General features: G+C 45.4%; 1 protein-coding gene across 1 annotated transcript in view; it reads left to right on the plus strand.

Annotated features, from left to right (window-relative positions):
• Positions 1-975: 975 nt before the first annotated feature.
• The window catches only part of LOC141257186 (scavenger receptor cysteine-rich domain-containing protein DMBT1-like), a 458,733-nt gene continuing 440,380 nt past the window's right edge, over positions 976-19,328 (plus strand). Inside the window, exon 1 of the mRNA XM_073671423.1 lies at positions 976-1,086. Within this exon, the coding sequence (XP_073527524.1) occupies positions 1,038-1,086 (49 nt within the window). The 5' untranslated portion in view covers positions 976-1,037. The remainder of the gene's footprint in view (positions 1,087-19,328) is intronic.

A 19,328-nucleotide genomic window follows, 5' to 3' on the forward strand; every position in this document is an offset into this window, starting at 1 on the left:
AAATGGACTCACAATCAACTCCCAAACTTACTGCTAGTTTTTAGAAGATATTTTGTTCAACCAATGGTACAGAAAAAAGTCTGTATCTTTCCTGAAAACTATGATTTCCAGTAAAGACGTTAAAGATGAAAGAATAATGACATGGTCCCTTCCTCACCTGACCTAAATTTTATTGAAAACTTGTTAAATGTTAGACTTAAGGTAAAAGAAACCAGAATGCCCTTCTGAACCGTTGCCCCAAAATTTGATTGCTAATAGATTGTGAAACTGATAGACTCAATGGATCAAAGGCTTATGACTGTCATTGAAAATAAGGGCGGCTATATGGGTCACCAATATTTTTTATGGAAATGTCTGAAATGTATTTTTGTACATTTTGAGTTGTCTGGTTATTATTCTCACTTTAATGGACGAAAATAAACAACTGAGTTGGGAAAATTTACATTTTTCATGTAGTTGCATAATAATTCTGCCCACTAATAGCTTCCCAATAATTGTGCGCACAGATATATTCTGCTAAGAAAGACAAAACCTCACTTTTACTTGCTTAGATACTCAGATTTATTAACCTTTTGGATTGACCAACAGCACTGCAGTTGTTCAATAAGAAAATGAATCATCAAAAATACAAATAGCCTAATAATTGTGCACAAAGTGTATAGACACCATAAAATACAGATAGGCTTTTTTTAAATGCTCTGAAGCCTAGGTATAAAATAATGATCTAGAAAAAACTTAATGACTGCATGTTTTTCTAGTAATAAAAAACTTACTTTAGTATTTACTTTTAATAAATAATTAACCGGATATAGGCAAATATTAACCATAATCAATTATATAGAAATAAAATACATTTTAAGTCTAAAGTTCAGAGTTGCAAATGCACATTGAAAGTATGATAGTTATTCTTAGAAGATAATTCATAATCTTATTTCTGAAAGAAAGGTGTGGCCGATTGTGTCATAATTACATGACACCATGTAGCTTCCAGCATATATAAACTCAAATGCACATTCTCTGAAGTGAAGTGGAACACAATGGGAACTGTCATACTGCTACTTTTTTTTGGTACTCTACTCCTTTCAGGTAATGAACTGTGGCTGATTAATTTAGATCTTATTTCAATCAAATACATATAGATAGATCACTATATTATGTAAATATTTTAGTATCGAGCTATGTATGTTATATACTGTATAGGTAGATGAAACAAAGCTCATTTGGTATTTTTTCAGTCTTTACTGTTACAAAGTAAATTTAGTTGAAACTATTAACATAAACTAAAAAAAATTACATTAAATGCTTGATGAGATAAACTTTATATTGCAAGTTTGAGATAATTATGAAGAAAAATTGCGTCACGATATGTTACAAACATTTTTATAACCTTCTGTGTGCCCATGTATTAAATAACTAAAATGTATACATTTTTGTCAGCATTATATAAAAGTAGACCAAATAATAACAGGATGGGTGAGACAAATTGATCTAGATGGACCTTTCTGCTCACTATATATGTCAGCATGCACAGATCTAATAAGTAATAAATGGCTATTCTCAAAATGAAAAATAAACTTTAAACAAACAAATGCTATATCCCTCCTTGTTATTATTTCTTTATTATGCTTTGCTATTTAGTGCCATCATATTCCACAACACTTTACAGATATTATCTTCACTGTGCCCATTGGGGTTTTGGAATCTAAATTTCCTATCAGTATATCTTTGGAGTGTGGTAGGAAATCAAAGTACCTGAAGAAAACCCACACAAACATGAGGAGAACATACAATCTGCTTGCAGATGTTGTCCTTAGTGGGATTTGAACCCAGGACCCCAGTGCTGCTCCTTGTACAATTATAAACCCTTTTTTAGTGAACCATAGGGGACAAGCCATAACAACAAGGTTTTTTGGTTACCATCTAATACTCTTGTTGTACTTAAGTTTTATATTTCCTTACTATTTTCATGCGAATGTATGTATAATAGTTTTTGTAACCCCTTGAGCTCTGGGCCAATTTTGCTACTAAGAACCAGAACTTTTTTGTCATTTTGGCATTTTGGTAGTGATAAGTTATTTTTTGACATACTGTAACTCTATCCTGCCATGTTTTGCTAGATGAGAAATATACAAATCATCACAAGTGTTACTATATATTTTTGTATAGATTGTTGTGACTGTGATAGTATGGAGATTATCTATTTTATTTTAAGTTTTGGGACAAATATTTAACCCCTTCAGACTGTTTTTTCAATGTACTTTATGTTATTGGTAAATTTAGACCAATATATTTTGCGTTTATTTGTGAAAATATCAGAATTTTGGGGAATATATAGAAAACTTTACAAATTTCTAACTTTTTCATTTTTATATCCTTAAACCAGTTAGTCATGCTGTACAAAATAATTAATAAATAAGCTTTAACATATGTCTACTTTACATCAGCATCATTTTTAAAATGTATTTATTTTTGTTATGAAGTTAGGATTAAAACTTGATCAACAATTTCTTATTTTTCCAACAAAATTACAAAACCATTTTTTTAGGGACCACATCACGTTTCAAGTGACATTGAGGGGCCCATGTGACAGAATATACTCTAAATGACACCATTTTTAAAACTGAACCCCTCAAAGTGCTCAAAACCACATTCAAGAAGTTTATTAACCATTTACGCACCTCACAGAAATTGAAGCAACGTAGAAGGAAAAAAATTACATTTTATTTTTTTCCCACCAAAATGTTCATTTAGTGCCAAATTTTGCATTTTTACAAGGGTCACAGGAGAATATGGACCATAAAGTATGCCGATATTCCATATGTTGAGGAAAACTACTGTTTGGGTGCATGGCAGGGTTTGAAAGGGATGGGGTTCCATTTGACTTTTGGAGTGCAAAATTTACTGGAATAGATAGCAGATGCCATGTCACCTTTGCAGAGCTCCTGATGTGCATAGACAGTGGAAACCCCTCACAAGTGACTCCATATTGGAAGCAACACACCTCAAGAAATTTATCTAGAGGTATAGTGAGCACCTTGAACCCACATGTGCTTCACAGAATTTTATTAAGTTGAACTGTGAGAATAAAAAATCACATTTTTACCATAGAAATATTGCTTTAGTTCCAAATTGTTCATTTTAGCAAGGTTAGCAGGAGAAAATTGTTGTGCAATTTCTTGTGCAATTTCTTGGGTAGACCAATACCCCATTTGTAGAGGAAACTACTTTTCAAGCACAGTGCCAAGCTCAGAAGGGAAGGAGCACCATATTGGAGTACAGATTTTGCTGGAATGATTTGCAAGTGCAATGTCACATTGGCAGTGCCCCTGAGGTGCCAGCACAGCAGAAACCCCCATAAGTTACCCCATTTTACAAACTACACCCTTTAATTAACTAAACTAGATGTGCATTGAGCATATTAACACCACAGGTGTGTCACAACTTTCATACTGGTGGGCGGTGAAGAAAAAAAAATTACATTTTTACCAGTAAAATGTTGTTTTAGCCCCAAGTTTTTATTTTCAAAAAGTGGAAAAAGTAGAAAATGGACCACAATTATTACAATTTCTCCTGAGTTCGCCAATATCCTATATGTGGTTGAAAGCTACTTTTTAAGCACAGTGCTAAGCTCAGAAGGGAAGAAGCGCTATATTGAAATGCAGATTTTGCTGGAATGGTTTGTGGGTGTCAGGTCACATTAGCAAAGCCCCAAAGGTGCTAGAACTAGACTAGCATTTTACAAACTGCACCCCTCAGTGAATACATCTATACAATAAAAGCAATTATATAGAAAAGATAATTATTTTTGCATCACTATATTCTGACAGCTATAGCTTTTTTATTTTTCCGCTGATGGAGCTGTACGGGGCTTGTTTTTTGTGGGACGATATAACATTTTCAGCAATACCATTTTTATTTACATTCTCCTTGTTGATCACGTTTTATTCCATTTTTTTGGCGGTTTGATGAAAAAGCATACTTTTTTCGTTGCATTTTTTATTTATTTTTTACGGTGTTCACTGAAGAGGTTAACTAGTGTGTGACAGTTTTATAGATCAGGTTGTTCCAGATGTGGCAATGCCGAATATGTGTACTTTTTTTTGTTTGATTTTGTTTTTACATTAATATACTCATTTATTGCTAAAATGTTTTTTTCAATTTTTTTGTTGTTCTTTATTTTGTGATTTTTTAAAAATATGTTTACAATTTTTTTTTACATTTTTTAATTTTTTTTACTTAGCCTACTCTGATCGCTGATATAATGGATTGCAATGCACCAGCACTGAAATGCATTATACCTGTCAGTTTTACATTGATAGAAGCCTCTTAAACCATGCTCCGGGCATGGTCTAAGCAGCACTACGTAGCTGACAGATCAGGAGGTCATCATTTGACGTCCTGTTGTCATGGGAGCCATTGTGCCCACTCGGAGCGTCGATTGGATGGGAGAGGGAACCCCCTCCCTCTCTCGGCCTTTGAAATGGTGCAATCACAATTGATCACATCATTTAAGTGGTTAAACATTCCGAGTCTTGGCTATCACTTAAGCTGAGCTCCCGGAGGCGATGTGGTACAGCTCCTGTGTCTGCACTAATTGCCATTTGCGGGAACACTCTGCAAAATGTTACATAATTGTATGTTATTGCATTTTTGTACTGATTTTTTTTAACGTTATTGTTTTTTTCATTCATTTAACTTTTTTAAATTACATAAGGAAATGTTTAGCTTAGATTTTTTCCACTGTAGAGAACTGTATATGTGTACAGTATATCTCTGCAGATAGTAGAAAAGCAGTTGTTAGAGAATACCTAACTAAGATCTAATGGATTCCTTTTGACATAACCAGGGAGGGTTTCCCATTCAGCTTCCATATTTTAATGCCACAAGCAACCTTGAATTCAGTATTCATTAAAAGGCAGAAATCAGAGGTTCCTCTGATCTCAATCCTTGTAGAAGGGCTTCAGTTGCCCCACCCTGATTGCACATTTTCTGTGGCCATGAGATCAGCATGTCAAGAATGCTAGTCATGCTGCAGAAACTGCCACTCACAAAAATAGCATATCAATATATGTACTTGACATTTGATAGATTGTTACACAAAAAACATAATGTTGTATGTAAATTGCATATTATTGGTTAATTTTGTTTTTTTAGAAATGTTTCTGGTTATCGACAACTAAGTTATACTTCTAAGAATATGTTTCTTTGGAAAGTCAAAATTTGATGTAGAAGTGCTTCTCACTAAATTAGAATATCATCAAAAAGTTATTTTATTTCAGTTCTTCAATACAAAAAGTGAAACTCATATATTATATAGAATCATTACAAACAGAGTGATCTATTTCAAGTGTTTATTTCTATTAATGTGGATGATTATGGCTTACAGCCAATGAAAACACAAAAGTCATTATCTCAGTAAATTAGAATAATTAACAAAAAGCACCTGCAATGTGTAACGGGTCCGGGAGGCGGACTGAAACGGGTCCGGGAGGCGGAACCTCTGAGCTACTATACAAGGGGGCGGCCCTTGTAAGGGAGCGGGTGGCAGTCTCTGGGTGAACGGACAGGGAGTTACGGCAAGTGATCAGGGCAGTCTCTGGGTAAGGGGTAGGTACGACCTGTGATGGCAGAGCCTCCGGGTAGGCTAGCAGGCAGGTGGTAGATGTGTGCTCCCAGGTGAGCAAGCGAGAGTCTCTGGAATAGCAGGTGGTCACGGCACGTGACGGCGGAACCTCCGGGCTGGCAGGCAGGTAGGTAACGGAGAAGCGCTCCCAGGTGAGCGGGCAAGAGTCTCTGGAATAGCTGATGGTCACCGCACGTGACAACGGGACCTCCGGGCTGGCAAGCAGGCAGGTAACGGAGATGCGCTCCCAGGTGAGCGGGCAAGAGTCTGGAGTAGCTGGTGGTCACAGCACGTGACAACGGAGCCTCCGGGCTGGCAAGCAGGCAGATAACGGAGAAGCGCTCCCAGGTGAGCGGGCAAGCTGGTCCATAGACAGACTGACCGGAGTAGTAAGGCAGACCGTCGGACCTCAGGCAAGCAGGCAGGTAGCTGATATGCGCTCCCAGGTGAGCGGGCAGGCTGGTCCTTTAGACAGACTGACAGGAGTAGTAAGGCAGACCGTCGGACCTCAGACTGGCAGACAGGTAACAAGTATTCAGGCAGGAATCAGGCAGGTAACTGGCAGGTACTGGCAGGTAACTAGCAGGAAACTGGCAGGAAACTGGCAGGAAACTGGCAGGAAACTGGCAACGGGACCTGAGGGCTGAAGCACAGGTGAGACACAGGTGCAAACAACATTGCTCGGGCACCTCCATTTTGGAGGAGGTGCCTTATATATGATGAAGTCCTCCGGCCATTGGCCGGGGACTCTTTAGGGCGGCGCGCGCGGCCCCTTTAAGAGGAGGGGAGCGCGCGCGCGCGCGCCCTAAGCACAGGGGCCGGGAAGGAGCGCGCGCTGAGAGCAGAGCAGGAGGAGGACGCCGGGACGGAGCGCGCGCTGACAGCAGAGCGGGGGGAGGAGGCCGGGCACGGAGCAGAGCGGTGAGAGGAGCAGCGTCCCTGCCTAGCAGAGGGCAGGGACGCCGGCACTACAGTACCCCCCCCTTTAGGCCCCCCCTTTTTTTAGGCCAGACAGAAATTTAGCTAGGATGAGAGGGGCATGGATGTTCTCCCGGGGCTCCCACGTTCTCTCCTCAGGACCAAACCCCTTCCAATCTACCAGGAAAAAGGTCTTTCCTCTTACCCTTTTGGTGGCAAGAATGTTCTCTACCTCAAACTCGTCCTCAGCAGAAACCGGAGCAGGAGGCGTACCTGTAGACTTGGAAAAAGAGTTAAGTACCACAGGTTTGAGGAGAGACACATGGAAGGAGTTAGGGATCCGTAAGTTGGCCGGGAGTTTCAATTTATAGGCCACCGGGTTGATCTGACTGATGACCTCCAGTGGGCCGATGAACCGAGGCCCTAACTTATAGGAAGGGATCTTGAGCCGGACATATTTGGACGAGAGCCAGACTTTATCCCCAGGGCGGAATTAAGGAGGGTCCAGACGTTTTTTGTCAGCGTGTCTTTTCATACGCTCGGATGACAGAAGGAGTGCGGACCGGGTACTCTCCCATATGGAGGAAAATTTGTTAACAAGAGATTCCGCAGCCGGATTGTCCGCCGAGGTGGAGACGGGAAACGGGATCCGAGGATGCTGACCGTAGACTACAAAAAACGGGGATTTGGAGGAAGACTCGCTCTCGTGATTGTTGTACGAGAATTCGGCCCATGGCAGGAGATCCACCCAGTCAGAATGGTGGGCATTAACGAAGTGCCGAAGGTAACTGGTCAGGTTCTGATTGATCCGCTCCACTTGACCATTAGACTGTGGGTGGTAAGCGGAGGAGAAGTCCAGGGTGACGTCCAGCAATTTACAAGTGGCTCTCCAGAAACGGGAAGTGAACTGTACCCCACGATCCGACACGATGTGACGGGGCAGGCCATGAAGACGGAAGATGTGGCGGATAAAGTCTTTAGCCAGCTCGGGTGCAGACGGAAGACCTGGCAGTGGAATGAAGTGAGCCATCTTGGAGAAGCGGTCAGCGACCACCCAAATGACCGTACAACCGGCAGAGACGGGCAGATCAGTAATGAAGTCCATCGCTATATGCTGCCAGGGGGCAGCAGGTACTGGCAGAGGTAGGAGGCGGCCGGCCGGCAGGTGTCTCGGAACTTTGTTGCGGGCGCAGGACACACAGGCAGAAACAAAGTCTATTACATCCTTGTGCAGGTTAGGCCACCAGTAGTGCCGGGTAATAAGCTGGAGGGTCTTTTTCTGACCGGCGTGGCCAGCTAGTTTAGACGAATGACCCCAGTGTAGAATCTTCTCCCGATCAGGTACTGGTACGAACGTCTTACCAGGAGGAAGACGATTTAGACTCACGGGAGCCACCTGCATTACTCTGGCGGGATCGATGATATGTTTCGGATCCTCCTCGAGATCAGACACCAGAAAGGATCGAGACAAGGCATCCGCCTTGACGTTTTTGTCAGCCGGGCGAAAATGAAGGACAAAATCAAAACGAGCAAAAAACAAGGACCACCGGGCTTGGCGCGGGTTAAGTCTCTGGGCATGCTGGAGGTAAGCCAAGTTCTTGTGGTCAGTGTAAATTATTACCGGGTGAAGAGCCCCCTCGAGCAGGTAACGCCACTCCTCCAATGCCAGTTTGATGGCCAATAACTCTCGGTCTCCTATGGAATAGTTGCGCTCAGAGGAGGAGAAGAGTTTAGAGAAGAAGCCACAAGTTACCATCCTCCCGGAAGATGATTTTTGAGTAAGTACCGCTCCGGCTCCAGAGGAGGAGGCGTCAACTTCCAGGAAGAACTGCTTGTTGCCATCTGGGCGATGCAGCACCGGGGCGGAAGAGAAGGCCTGTTTAAGGGAAAGAAAGGCCTCCTCTGCTTCGGGTGGCCACTCTTTGGGATTAGTACCTTTACGGGTGAGCGCAGAAATTGGGGCCGTCCGGGAAGAGAAGTGTGGTATGAAGAGGCGGTAGTAGTTGGCGAAGCCCAGGAAACGCTGAATGGCCTTCAACCCCTCCGGTCGGGGCCATTTCTCGATGGCAGACAGTTTCTCAGGATCCATTTGAAGGCCGGTCTGAGAGATAATGTAGCCCAGAAACGGAAGCGAGGTCTGCTCAAAGAGGCACTTCTCAAATTTAGCGTAGAGATGGTTCTGCCTTAGCCTGAGCAGGACCTGACGAACGTCCCTCCGGTGAGTCTGGAGATCCGGAGAGAAGACCAAGATGTCGTCCAGGTACACCACTACGCAGGAGTAGAGAAGGTCCCGGAAGATGTCATTGACCAACTCTTGAAAGACGGCAGGAGCGTTACAGAGACCAAAGGGCATTACCAGGTATTCATAGTGGCCGTCCCGGGTGTTGAATGCCGTCTTCCATTCATCCCCCTGACGAATACGAACCAGGTTGTACGCCCCACGAAGGTCCAGTTTGGTGAAGATCCTAGCCCCCCTCAGACGATCAAATAATTCTGGAATGAGCGGAAGGGGGTACTTATTCTTCACCGTGATCAGGTTTAGGCCTCTATAGTCTATACAGGGACGGAGAGAGCCGTCCTTCTTTTTGACGAAAAAGAAGCCTGCTCCCGCCGGGGAGGTAGATTTCCGGATGAATCCTCTGGCCAGATTCTCCTCAATATATTCGGACATTGACCGGGTCTCAGCAGCGGATAAAGGATAGATACGCCCACGGGGAGGAGTAGTACCGGGTAGCAGATCGATGGGACAGTCGTATGGTCTATGTGGTGGTAATGTCTCTGCCTCCTTTTTATTAAAGACATCTGCATAAGACCAATAAGGAATCGGAAGTCCAGGTAGATTAGCTGGGGTAGGAGAGGGACGGACGGGATGGACGGGAACCAGGCAGGTTTTATGACAGTCTTGTCCCCAGCGAAGGACCTCTCCGGTTTGCCAGTCTAGCACGGGTGCATGTCTCTGGAGCCAGGGCAGACCTAGCAAGAGGGCGTGAGAGAGTCCAGGCAGAACATGAAAGGAGATACTTTCAGAATGCAGCATTCCCACCTGCAGGGTAATGGATTCGGTGATGAGTTGAATGGGGCGAGGTAAGAGGCCCCCATCCACGGCAGCGACAGACAAGGGTACAGCCAGAGGTTTGGTGGGGATGCGGTATTTCTCAACCAGGGACTGTGAAATAAGGTTCCCGGCTGCTCCAGAGTCAAGTTGGGCTAGTTCGAAATAACGGTTCTCCCCGTAGATGATCGAAACTGACAACAGCAGGGATGGAGAGGATTTATTCTTGTCTAGGTGGACCTCTCTGAGCGAACCTAGACACAGGCGTTTCCCGACCTCTCCGGGCAGGCACGGATCCGGTGCTCCTTACTGCCACAGTAGAAGCAGCTCCCCTCGGCACGGCGTGAGTCCTGACGGGTTTTGACCATCTTGGTCTGGTCGACCTGCATAGGCTCAGGAGAGTGTACCTGGGGAGAGATGGAGGGAATGACGGGTTTCTGGAAAGTAGGAGCTAAACGTGGAATCCTTCTCTCACGGGTGACCTCTTTGGCACGCTCCTGAAACCGTAGGTCAATTCGGGTGGCAAGAGTTATTAAGTCATCGAGAGTGGTAGGAATGTCCCGACCGGCAAGTTCATCTTTAATACGGCCGGACAGACCCTCCCAGAAGACGGAAACCAGAGCGTCGTTATCCCAGGCCAGCTCCGAGGCAAGGGTACGGAACCGTATGGCATATTGGCCCACGGTGAGACTCCCCTGACGGAGGCGTAGCAACGATGATGCAGATGAGGTCTTCCGTCCGGGTTCGTCGAAGACTTTCCGGAAAGCCGTGAGAAAAGCAGGCAAGTTGGACAACAGGGGGTCTCCTCTCTCCCATAGAGGATTCAGCCAGGCCAGGGCCTCCCCGGTGAGATGGGACATGATGAAGGCAATTTTGGCCCGGTCGGAGTTAAACTGGTAGGACAAAAGTTCAAAATGCAGGGTGCACTGATTCAATAAGCCCCGAGCCTGGATGGGGTCGCCTCCGAAGCGAGGAGGTGCAGAAAGCCGGGGTCCGGGGTAGGATACCATAGTATTAGTGAGCAGCGGAGCCGCCGGATTGCAAGATATGGCACTGGCGGAGGTTGTTGGTGGATCAGACAGAGTGTTCAGGCGAGTATTAACATTCCGCAGGTGACCCAGGATGGCCTCCTGTTGGGACCTCTGACGGGACAGTTCAAGACAGAGGTCCGAGAGCGAGGGAGCTTGGGTGCCACCGGGTTCCATGGCCCGAGCAAACTGTAACGGGTCCGGGAGGCGGACTGAAACGGGTCCGGGAGGCGGAACCTCTGAGCTCCCTTGTAAGGGAGCGGGTGGCAGTCTCTGGGTGAACGGACAGGGAGTTACGGCAAGTGATCAGGGCAGTCTCTGGGTAAGGGGTAGGTACGACCTGTGATGGCAGAGCCTCCGGGTTGGCTAGCAGGCAGGTGGTAGATGTGTGCTCCCAGGTGAGCAAGCGAGAGTCTCTGGAATAGCAGGTGGTCACGGCACGTGACGGCGGAACCTCCGGGCTGGCAGGCAGGTAGGTAACGGAGAAGCGCTCCCAGGTGAGCGGGCAAGAGTCTCTGGAATAGCTGATGGTCACCGCACGTGACAACGGGACCTCTGGGCTGGCAAGCAGGCAGGTAACGGAGATGCGCACCCAGGTGAGCGGGCAAGAGTCTGGAGTAGCTGGTGGTCACAGCACGTGACAACGGAGCCTCCGGGCTGGCAAGCAGGCAGATAACGGAGAAGCGCTCCCAGGTGAGCGGGCAAGCTGGTCCATAGACAGACTGACCGGAGTAGTAAGGCAGACCGTCGGACCTCAGGCAAGCAGGCAGGTAGCTGATATGCGCTCCCAGGTGAGCGGACAGGCTGGTCCTTTAGACAGACTGACAGGAGTAGTAAGGCAGACCGTCGGACCTCAGACTGGCAGACAGGTAACAAGTATTCAGGCAGGAATCAGGCAGGTAACTGGCAGGTACTGGCAGGTAACTAGCAGGAAACTGGCAGGAAACTGGCAGGAAACTGGCAACGGGACCTGAGGGCTGAAGCACAGGTGAGACACAGGTGCAAACAACATTGCTCGGGCACCTCCATTTTGGAGGAGGTGCCTTATATATGATGAAGTCCTCCGGCCATTGGCCGGGGACTCTTTAGGGCGGCGCGCGCGGCCCCTTTAAGAGGAGGGGAGCGCGCGCGCGCCCTAAGCACAGGGGCCGGGAAGGAGCGCGCGCTGAGAGCAGAGCAGGAGGAGGACGCCGGGACGGAGCGCGCGCTGACAGCAGAGCGGGGGGAGGAGGCCGGGCACGGAGCAGAGCGGTGAGAGGAGCAGCGTCCCTGCCTAGCAGAGGGCAGGGACGCCGGCACTACACAATGGCTTCCTACACATTTAAAAAGGTCCCTTAGTCTGATTCAGTTGGCTCCACAATCATGGGGAAGACTGCTGACTTGACAGATGTCCAGAAGGAAGTCATTGACACACTCCACAAGGAGGGTAAGCCACAAAAGTTCATTGCTAAAGAAGCTGGCTGTACACAGAGTGCTATATTCAAGCATATTAATGGCAAGTTGAGTGGAAGGAAAGAGTGTGGTAGAAAAAGGTGCAGAAGCAACCAGGATAACCACAGCCTTGAAAGGATTGTTAAGAAAAGGCCATTCAAAAATTTGGGTGAGATTCACAAGGAGTGGACTGCTGCTGGAGTCATTGCTTCAAGAGCCACCACACACAGACGTATCCAGGACATGGGAAACAAGTGTCACATTCCTTGTGTCAAGCCACTCATGACCAATAGACAACACCAGAAGAGTCTAACCTAGGCCAAGGAGTAAAAGACCTGGACTGTTGCTCAGTGGTCCAAGTTGTTGTTTTCAGATGAAAGTAAATTTGGATTTCATTTGGAAATCAAGGTCCCAGAGTCTGGAGGAAGAGTGGAGAGGCACACAATCCAAGCTGCTTGAGGTCTAGTGTGAAGTTTCCACAATCAGTGATGGTTTGGGGAGCTATGTCATCTGGTGATGTAGGTCCACTGTGTTTTATCAAGACCAAAGTCAGCGCAGACGTCTACCGGGAAATTTTAGAGCACTTCATGCTTCCGAGGTGGAAATTTCATTCTCCAGCAAGACTTGGCACCTGTCCACACTGCCAAAAGTACCAATACCTGGTTTAAAAATAACAGTATCACTGTGCTTGATTGGCCAGCAAACTCACCTGACCTTAACCCCATAGAGAGTCTCTGGGGTATTGTCAAGAGGAAGATGAGAGACACCCGACGCAACAATGCAGAGGAGCTGAAGGCTGCTATCAAAACAACCTGGGCTTCCATAACATCTCAGCAGTGCCACAGGCTGATAGCCTCCATGCCACGCCGCATTGATGCAGTAATTGATGCAAGAGGAGTCCAGACCAAGTATTGAGTGCTTTTACTGAACATACATTTCAGTAGGCCAACATATCAGATTTTTCAAGCTGGTGTTATAAACTATTCTAATTTACTGAGCTAATGATTTCTGTGTTTTCATTGGTTGTAAGCCATAATCATCAACATTAACAGAAATAAACACTTGAAATAGATCACTGTTTGTAATCACTTTTTGTATTGAAGAACTGAAATAAATTAACTTTTTGATGATATTCTAATTTAGTGAGAAACACTTGTGCATGACCTAAAAATAACTGTTATCTTAGGTTTTTACCCAGGATATGGATTTACCACCTATTGTTAAAATGTCTCCTCTGAAATGTATTGTCTTATCTTCGCATAATAATTGTTTTATTGATATACAGCTCTGGCAAAAATCAAAAATTAAGAGACCGCTGCAAAATTTTCAGTTTCTCAGATTTTTCTCTTTATAAGTATATTTTTGAGTAAAATGTACATTGTTGTTTTAGTCTATAAACTACTGACAACAAAAGCTAAAAATGTTGCATTTATTTGCAGCAAATGATAAAGCGTCAAAATACTATAAAAGAAACAGTGCTTTCAGACCTCAAATTACTCATGTTTTAAATTTGAAATCAATATTTGGCAATATTTGGTGGACTAACCATGATTTTTAATCACAGCTTTAATTCGCCTTGGCATACTTTCCACTAGTCTTTCCATGCTTTCCAAATGAAAACTGTTCCGTGGTCTCTTAATTTTTGCCAGAGCTGTATTTTCCTTGAGTTTGACAAACTGATTTGGTTTCATAAGTGGCAGAACATCTGGAAGGTTGGGACTTACTGGAAAAGGGCTTCCACTAATATGTCTAACATAATAATAATATTAAGGAGAAGTTTTCTATAATTCTCATTAATTGCATTTACATATGTACAAGCAGAATTAAAAAGTTATAGAGAAGTTAAAAAGTACAATTTATTTTGTATGGTCTTAAAGTGCACCTGTCAGCAGGATTGTACTCAGTAAACTACATACACTGTCAGGAATGCGACATTAAACCGATTAATATGATACCTTGGTTGATTAAATCCATGCTGTGGTTTTTGTGTAATCTTTACTTTCAGTTTGAAGATAATGATATGTTCGTGCTTCGGGGTGTCTTGTGGGGTGGGCTCTATCTGGTGCTCTGCTTACATATTCATCTGTATGCTGTTATGATAGCTCACTGTGCCTTCACTGACATGCCTCCTATTTTACATAATGCATCTAGTAGTGCAGGGCTAGGTAAAATAGGAGGCAGGTCAGCGAAGGCACAGTGAGCAGTAGTGATGAGTGAACGTGCTCGCCACTGCTCGGTACTCACCCGAGCACAACTGTGCTCGACAAGCTCATTCACTTAGCGAGTATTTCCGGGTTGCTCGGGTGGCAACTTAGGTCCCCTCCCTGCATGTTTGGCACTCTTTAGAGAGCCAATGAACATGCAGGGATTGCCTGCCATGCACTGTAATGCTGTAGCCATGTTGGTTGTGGGTATTACAGTAATTGTTTGGCTGCACAGCGTAATCAGGTCTTTATAAGACCTGGCGCCGATATGCTTGTCACAGTCTACCCTGGAACCAGGCAGAGTAGGGAGAGGTGCTGCTGAGTCAAGGAGAGATTTGCTTGTTTATAGTTAGTATAGGTATTCCACAACATATATATATATATCCAACTGAACTAGGTGTCCTTCTGAGGACTAATCCAGCTACATACAGTACAGACCAAAAGTTTGGACACACCTTCAAAACTATGAATTAACACATGTGGAATTATATACTTAACAAAAAAGTGTGAAACAACTGAAATTATGTCTTATATTCTAGGTTCTTCAAAGTAGCCACCTTTGGCTTTGATTTCTGCTTTGCACACTCTTGGCATTCTCTTGATGAGCTTCAAGAGGTAGTCACCGGAAATGGTTTTCACTTCACAGGTGTGCACTGTCAGGTTTAATAAGTGGTATTTATTGCCTTATAAATGGGATTGGGACCATCAGTTGTGTTGTACAGAAGTCTGGTGGATACACAGCTGATAGTCTGACTGAATAGACTGTTAGAATTTGTATTTTAGCAAGAAAAAAGCAGCTAAGTAAAGAAAAACGAATGGCCATCATTACTTTAAGAAATGAAGGTCAGTCAGTCCGAAAAATTGGGAAAACTTTGAAAGTGTCCCCAAGTGCAGTTGCAAAAACCATCAAGTGCTACAAAGAATCTGGCTCACATGAGGACCGCCCCAGGAAAGGAAGACCAAGAGTCACCTTTGCTTCTGAGGATAAGTTTATCCGAGTCACCAGCCTCAGAAATCGCAGGTTAACAGCAGCTCAGATTAGAGACCAGGTCAATGCCACACAGAGTTCTAGCAGCAGACACATCTCTACAACAACTGTTAAGAGGAGACTTTGTGCAACAGGCCTTCATGGTAAAATAGCTGCTAGGAAGCCACTGCTAAGTACAGGCAACAAGCAGAAGAGACTTGTTTGGGCTAAAGAACACAAGGAATAGACATTAGACCAGTGGAAATCTGTGCTTTGGTCTGATGAGTCCAAATTTGAGATCTTTGGTTCCAACCACCGTGTCTTTGTGCGATGCAGAAAAGGTGAACGGATGGACTCTACATGCCTGGTTCCCACCTTGAAGCATGGAGGAGGAGATGTGATGGTGTGGGGGTGCTTTGCTGGTGACACTGTTAGGGATTTATTCAAAACTGAAGACATACTGAACCAGCATGGCTACCACAGCATCTTGCAGCGGCATGCTATTCCATCCGGTTTGCGTTTAGTTGGACCATCATTTATTTTTCAACAGGACAATGACCCCAAACACACCTCCAGGCTGTGTAAGGGCTATTTGACCAAGAAGGAGAGTGATGGGGTGCTACGCCAGATGACCTGGCCTCCACAGTCACCAGGCCTGAGCCCAATTTGAAGAGACATAAAAAAAGTAAATAAATAAATAAAAACACAGTAGGATCTTTCTTTAGTATAAAAACCAAGCTCGCCAATGTAACCTCAATGTAATCACATTGTTCAGCTCCTGCACCTCCTCCTTCAGTTTTACCTCCATCTCCAAAATTACCACATCAGTAAAAGCTGAAACCACCACCACACTACTTTGGCCAAGTGGCAACAGGCTGTGCTGAAGATAAAATGCTTAATGCTTAGGTGACAAACCACCCACCGCTGCAAAGTTGTTAAAAGAAGTAACACAGCAGCCTGATCTGTGGCTCTCACCGCTGAACATACAGCCTGGCATGGTCGTGTGTGACAATGGGTGGAGAAATGACAGCCGTAGTAGATACAGTTTCCCTCTATAGCAGTCCTTTCACCGAGCTAAAGAATATAGCTGTGGTGAAATACAGCTCTCACCGAGAAGCAGTGTCAGACTGAAAAATATTGGACCCACCAGAGGATTTGATTCTTAGGGCCCACCTTTCTCCCCCGCTCAAAGAGCCCCATAGCAGCTAAAAAGTTTGCGCTATCATGAACTCTCCTGATGGAGAAGCCAGGGCCTACCTTAGAATGCTCTGGTGGGACCATCCAACCATGCCGAGAAGCAGCTCTGGCTAAGAAAAGTGTGTGGGAAGGTTCCCGTACACTCTATGGCTGATTTTTTAATGAGGGCGAAACCCATGAAAACCTCAGGGAGAACATACAAAATCCTTGCAGATGTTGTCCTTGCTGGGATTTGAACCCAGGATCCCAGTGCTGCAAAGCTTCAGTGCTAACCACTGGGCCACTGTGCTGCTGTTCACCCTCTGATATCTAACAGGCTGTAGAAACTTGCACCTACTGCCACTCTGTATTTTCAGCTTCTTTGTGAGAAACTAATGTATTTGGGAAGCCACTCAGTCTACCAAATAAAATTCCTGAGAAGGAAATTGGGGATAACTTCGCTACTGGTACTGGGGGCAGTGCTAATATCACGGGGTCGTACCATTGTTCACTGGAGAAAAATTCCAGGCTAGTAGGAGGCAAGCAGATTACCACAGAAAAGTACCAGCAGTAATGTTCTGGGCCCCATGCTTGTGGTGCTTTGTGGGGTACTGCCGAGTAACAAGAAGTATCTGGTCCCCATAGCTCTTGGTCAGTCAGCAGTGTCACCGTCTTCTCCACAAGGTCTGCTAGTAGTCAACTCACTGTGTGCTGGACTCTCTGAAGGAAGGGAAGTGGAGGCAATGTCCTCAAACAGTCCTGATGATTGTACCAATGACCTGGCCCCAGGAACTTCCCCACCTCATGGATGTGTCATCTCAAGACAGTCATCTTGAAGACAGTTCTCAAGCAGGTATCTTCAGTCTCTCATAGGTCTAGTTAAGAGAACGTCAAGGCAGTGGTTTCCTCCAAGTCTCTCCTACCCACCAACCAAGGGGAGGAACTCCAGTTGGCCCTTGAATCCTCCGGGGTGGCACCTGATCCCAACAATTGGAGAGAGACTTTCTTATGCCTTTTTCCTAGTGCTATGCCTGCTTCATCTTATGCTGCAGATGATTTGATGGAAGGAAGCATCCTAACCACAAAGATGTCTCTGCATACCACCAAACAGGAGTAGGAACTCCATTTGGTCCTTGCTGCAGAAATCTTGGTTGTGGCACTACTGTGATTGGCTGGCCGCCCAGCATCATAGGGTCTATTTAAGCTCTGCCACCGCCATTTTGTGCACATTGTGTCCGGAGCCTGCGTTCTACAAGCATAGGGAGAAATCGCTGAGCTGCTAGGGAGAGTGTTTAGGCCTCTTGATAAAACAAAAGTCCTTTTAAGGGCTACCTGCACTGTATACTAGTTTAGTGTAGAGTAGGGAGGGAGAGATACTCAAGCAGGGACAATTTAAAGGAGCCGCTCACTAGCTCCATAATACCACAAAAAAATAGCTCTTTTCAGAGCTGAAGACACACAACAAAGTCAGAGTACAGAGAGGGAGAGATTGTACATTAGGTAGGGAAGGGTTAAAGTGTTCTTCCAGTGTCCATCTTAAAACAGTTCTTGTCAGAGACAAAGCAATATTTTTAGTAGTAGCATTTTGTGCTGCCTTTTTTTTAAAAAAGCACCGGTCTATTTTCCCCACTGTTTTAGGGGTCAGAGCCTGGCTTCTGCTGTCCACATTAGTCCACTTAAAAAGATGGTTAGTGCCCAACGCAAAGCAGTAGTCCAAACATTTCCTACTGCCAGCTGCAAAGCACGCACCAGCCCATTTTACGTGCTGTTTTTGAGTTGACAGCCTGCCTTCTGTCCACATTAGTCCACTAAAAAAGGCATTTAGTGCTCTACACAAAGCAGTACAACCAGTCCACAACACTGTTCTATGCCATAGGCCCTTCTATTTTTGTCAGATTGCACAAAAACAGAATAAAAGGCTGAACAGGTACACAGCACACTATCTGTGTTAGGTGTCAGTCTGGTGCTGGATTTGAAATGGGTCCTGGACCTTCTGTGGTCTCTCATTTCAGTCCAGCCAGGGCTGATGCTGTTCAGCATTGCCATCAGCCCCAACACCTAGATGGTCCGCAAGCACTGTTTGTCTCCCAGGTAGTTGTGCCTAGCAATGTTAAGCCTGGGTTAAAGAGGGAGACAGGGCTTGCGGAATCTAAGTCCAGGATTTGGTGCACTGAGCATGTCCGTGACCTGGCGGATCATGATTGGTAGGTTGGCACCCACCTGACAGGAGACCTGGCGCCGCCTGATTGGTCACGGGTGGCATCACCAATGGTGCGACAGTGGGGCAGGACTAAATCTTTAAAAGGCCCGCCCACAAACATGGCGACGCGCTCAGATCATTTGAGCTAGCTGTTTGTGGTGTGCACGCTTACTCTGGGCTCCTCGAAGAGCCATAGCTTTAGCTAGGCAGGTAGAAAAAGTAGGCAGGTAGCTTCGCCTCGCTGACTGGCTCTAACTAGTGTTGAGCCACCCCCGTAGTGTTCGAGTTCGGTTCGGTTCGTCGAACACCCGTGTGTTCGCCGAACTGTTCATCGAACTGTTCGTCGAACACCTTCGAACACCGTTAAAACCAATGGCAGGCAAACAAAAACACATAGAAACACATAGAAAACACCTTCAAAGGTGCCCAAAAGCTGACAAACTGCTCAGAAGACACAACTAACACATGGAAAAGTGACAAGTACATATAGTCATGCGAAAAGAAAAGAGGTGGAGGAGTAAAAGGAGGGTGAGACATAGATATAGGCATGTCATGCCCTTCTAAAATCCAAAAAGTGAGAAGCCGACACGTTCAGTCCGCTCCTGCCCGTGCCACCTCCGCGTCGCCGGGTTTGTGCCAGAGCCGCGGTGAAAACAGACAGCCAGCCCCCCTTTCCCAATACTGGTGCCTGTCCGCTGGTGGGTCGAGCGAGCCCCCCTGTGGTGGAGG

Source organism: Phyllobates terribilis, unplaced genomic scaffold, assembly GCF_046119375.1.
Source record: "Phyllobates terribilis strain yellow unplaced genomic scaffold, ASM4611937v1 Scaffold_3__8_contigs__length_932513732, whole genome shotgun sequence".
NCBI classification, from domain to species: domain Eukaryota; kingdom Metazoa; phylum Chordata; class Amphibia; order Anura; family Dendrobatidae; genus Phyllobates; species Phyllobates terribilis.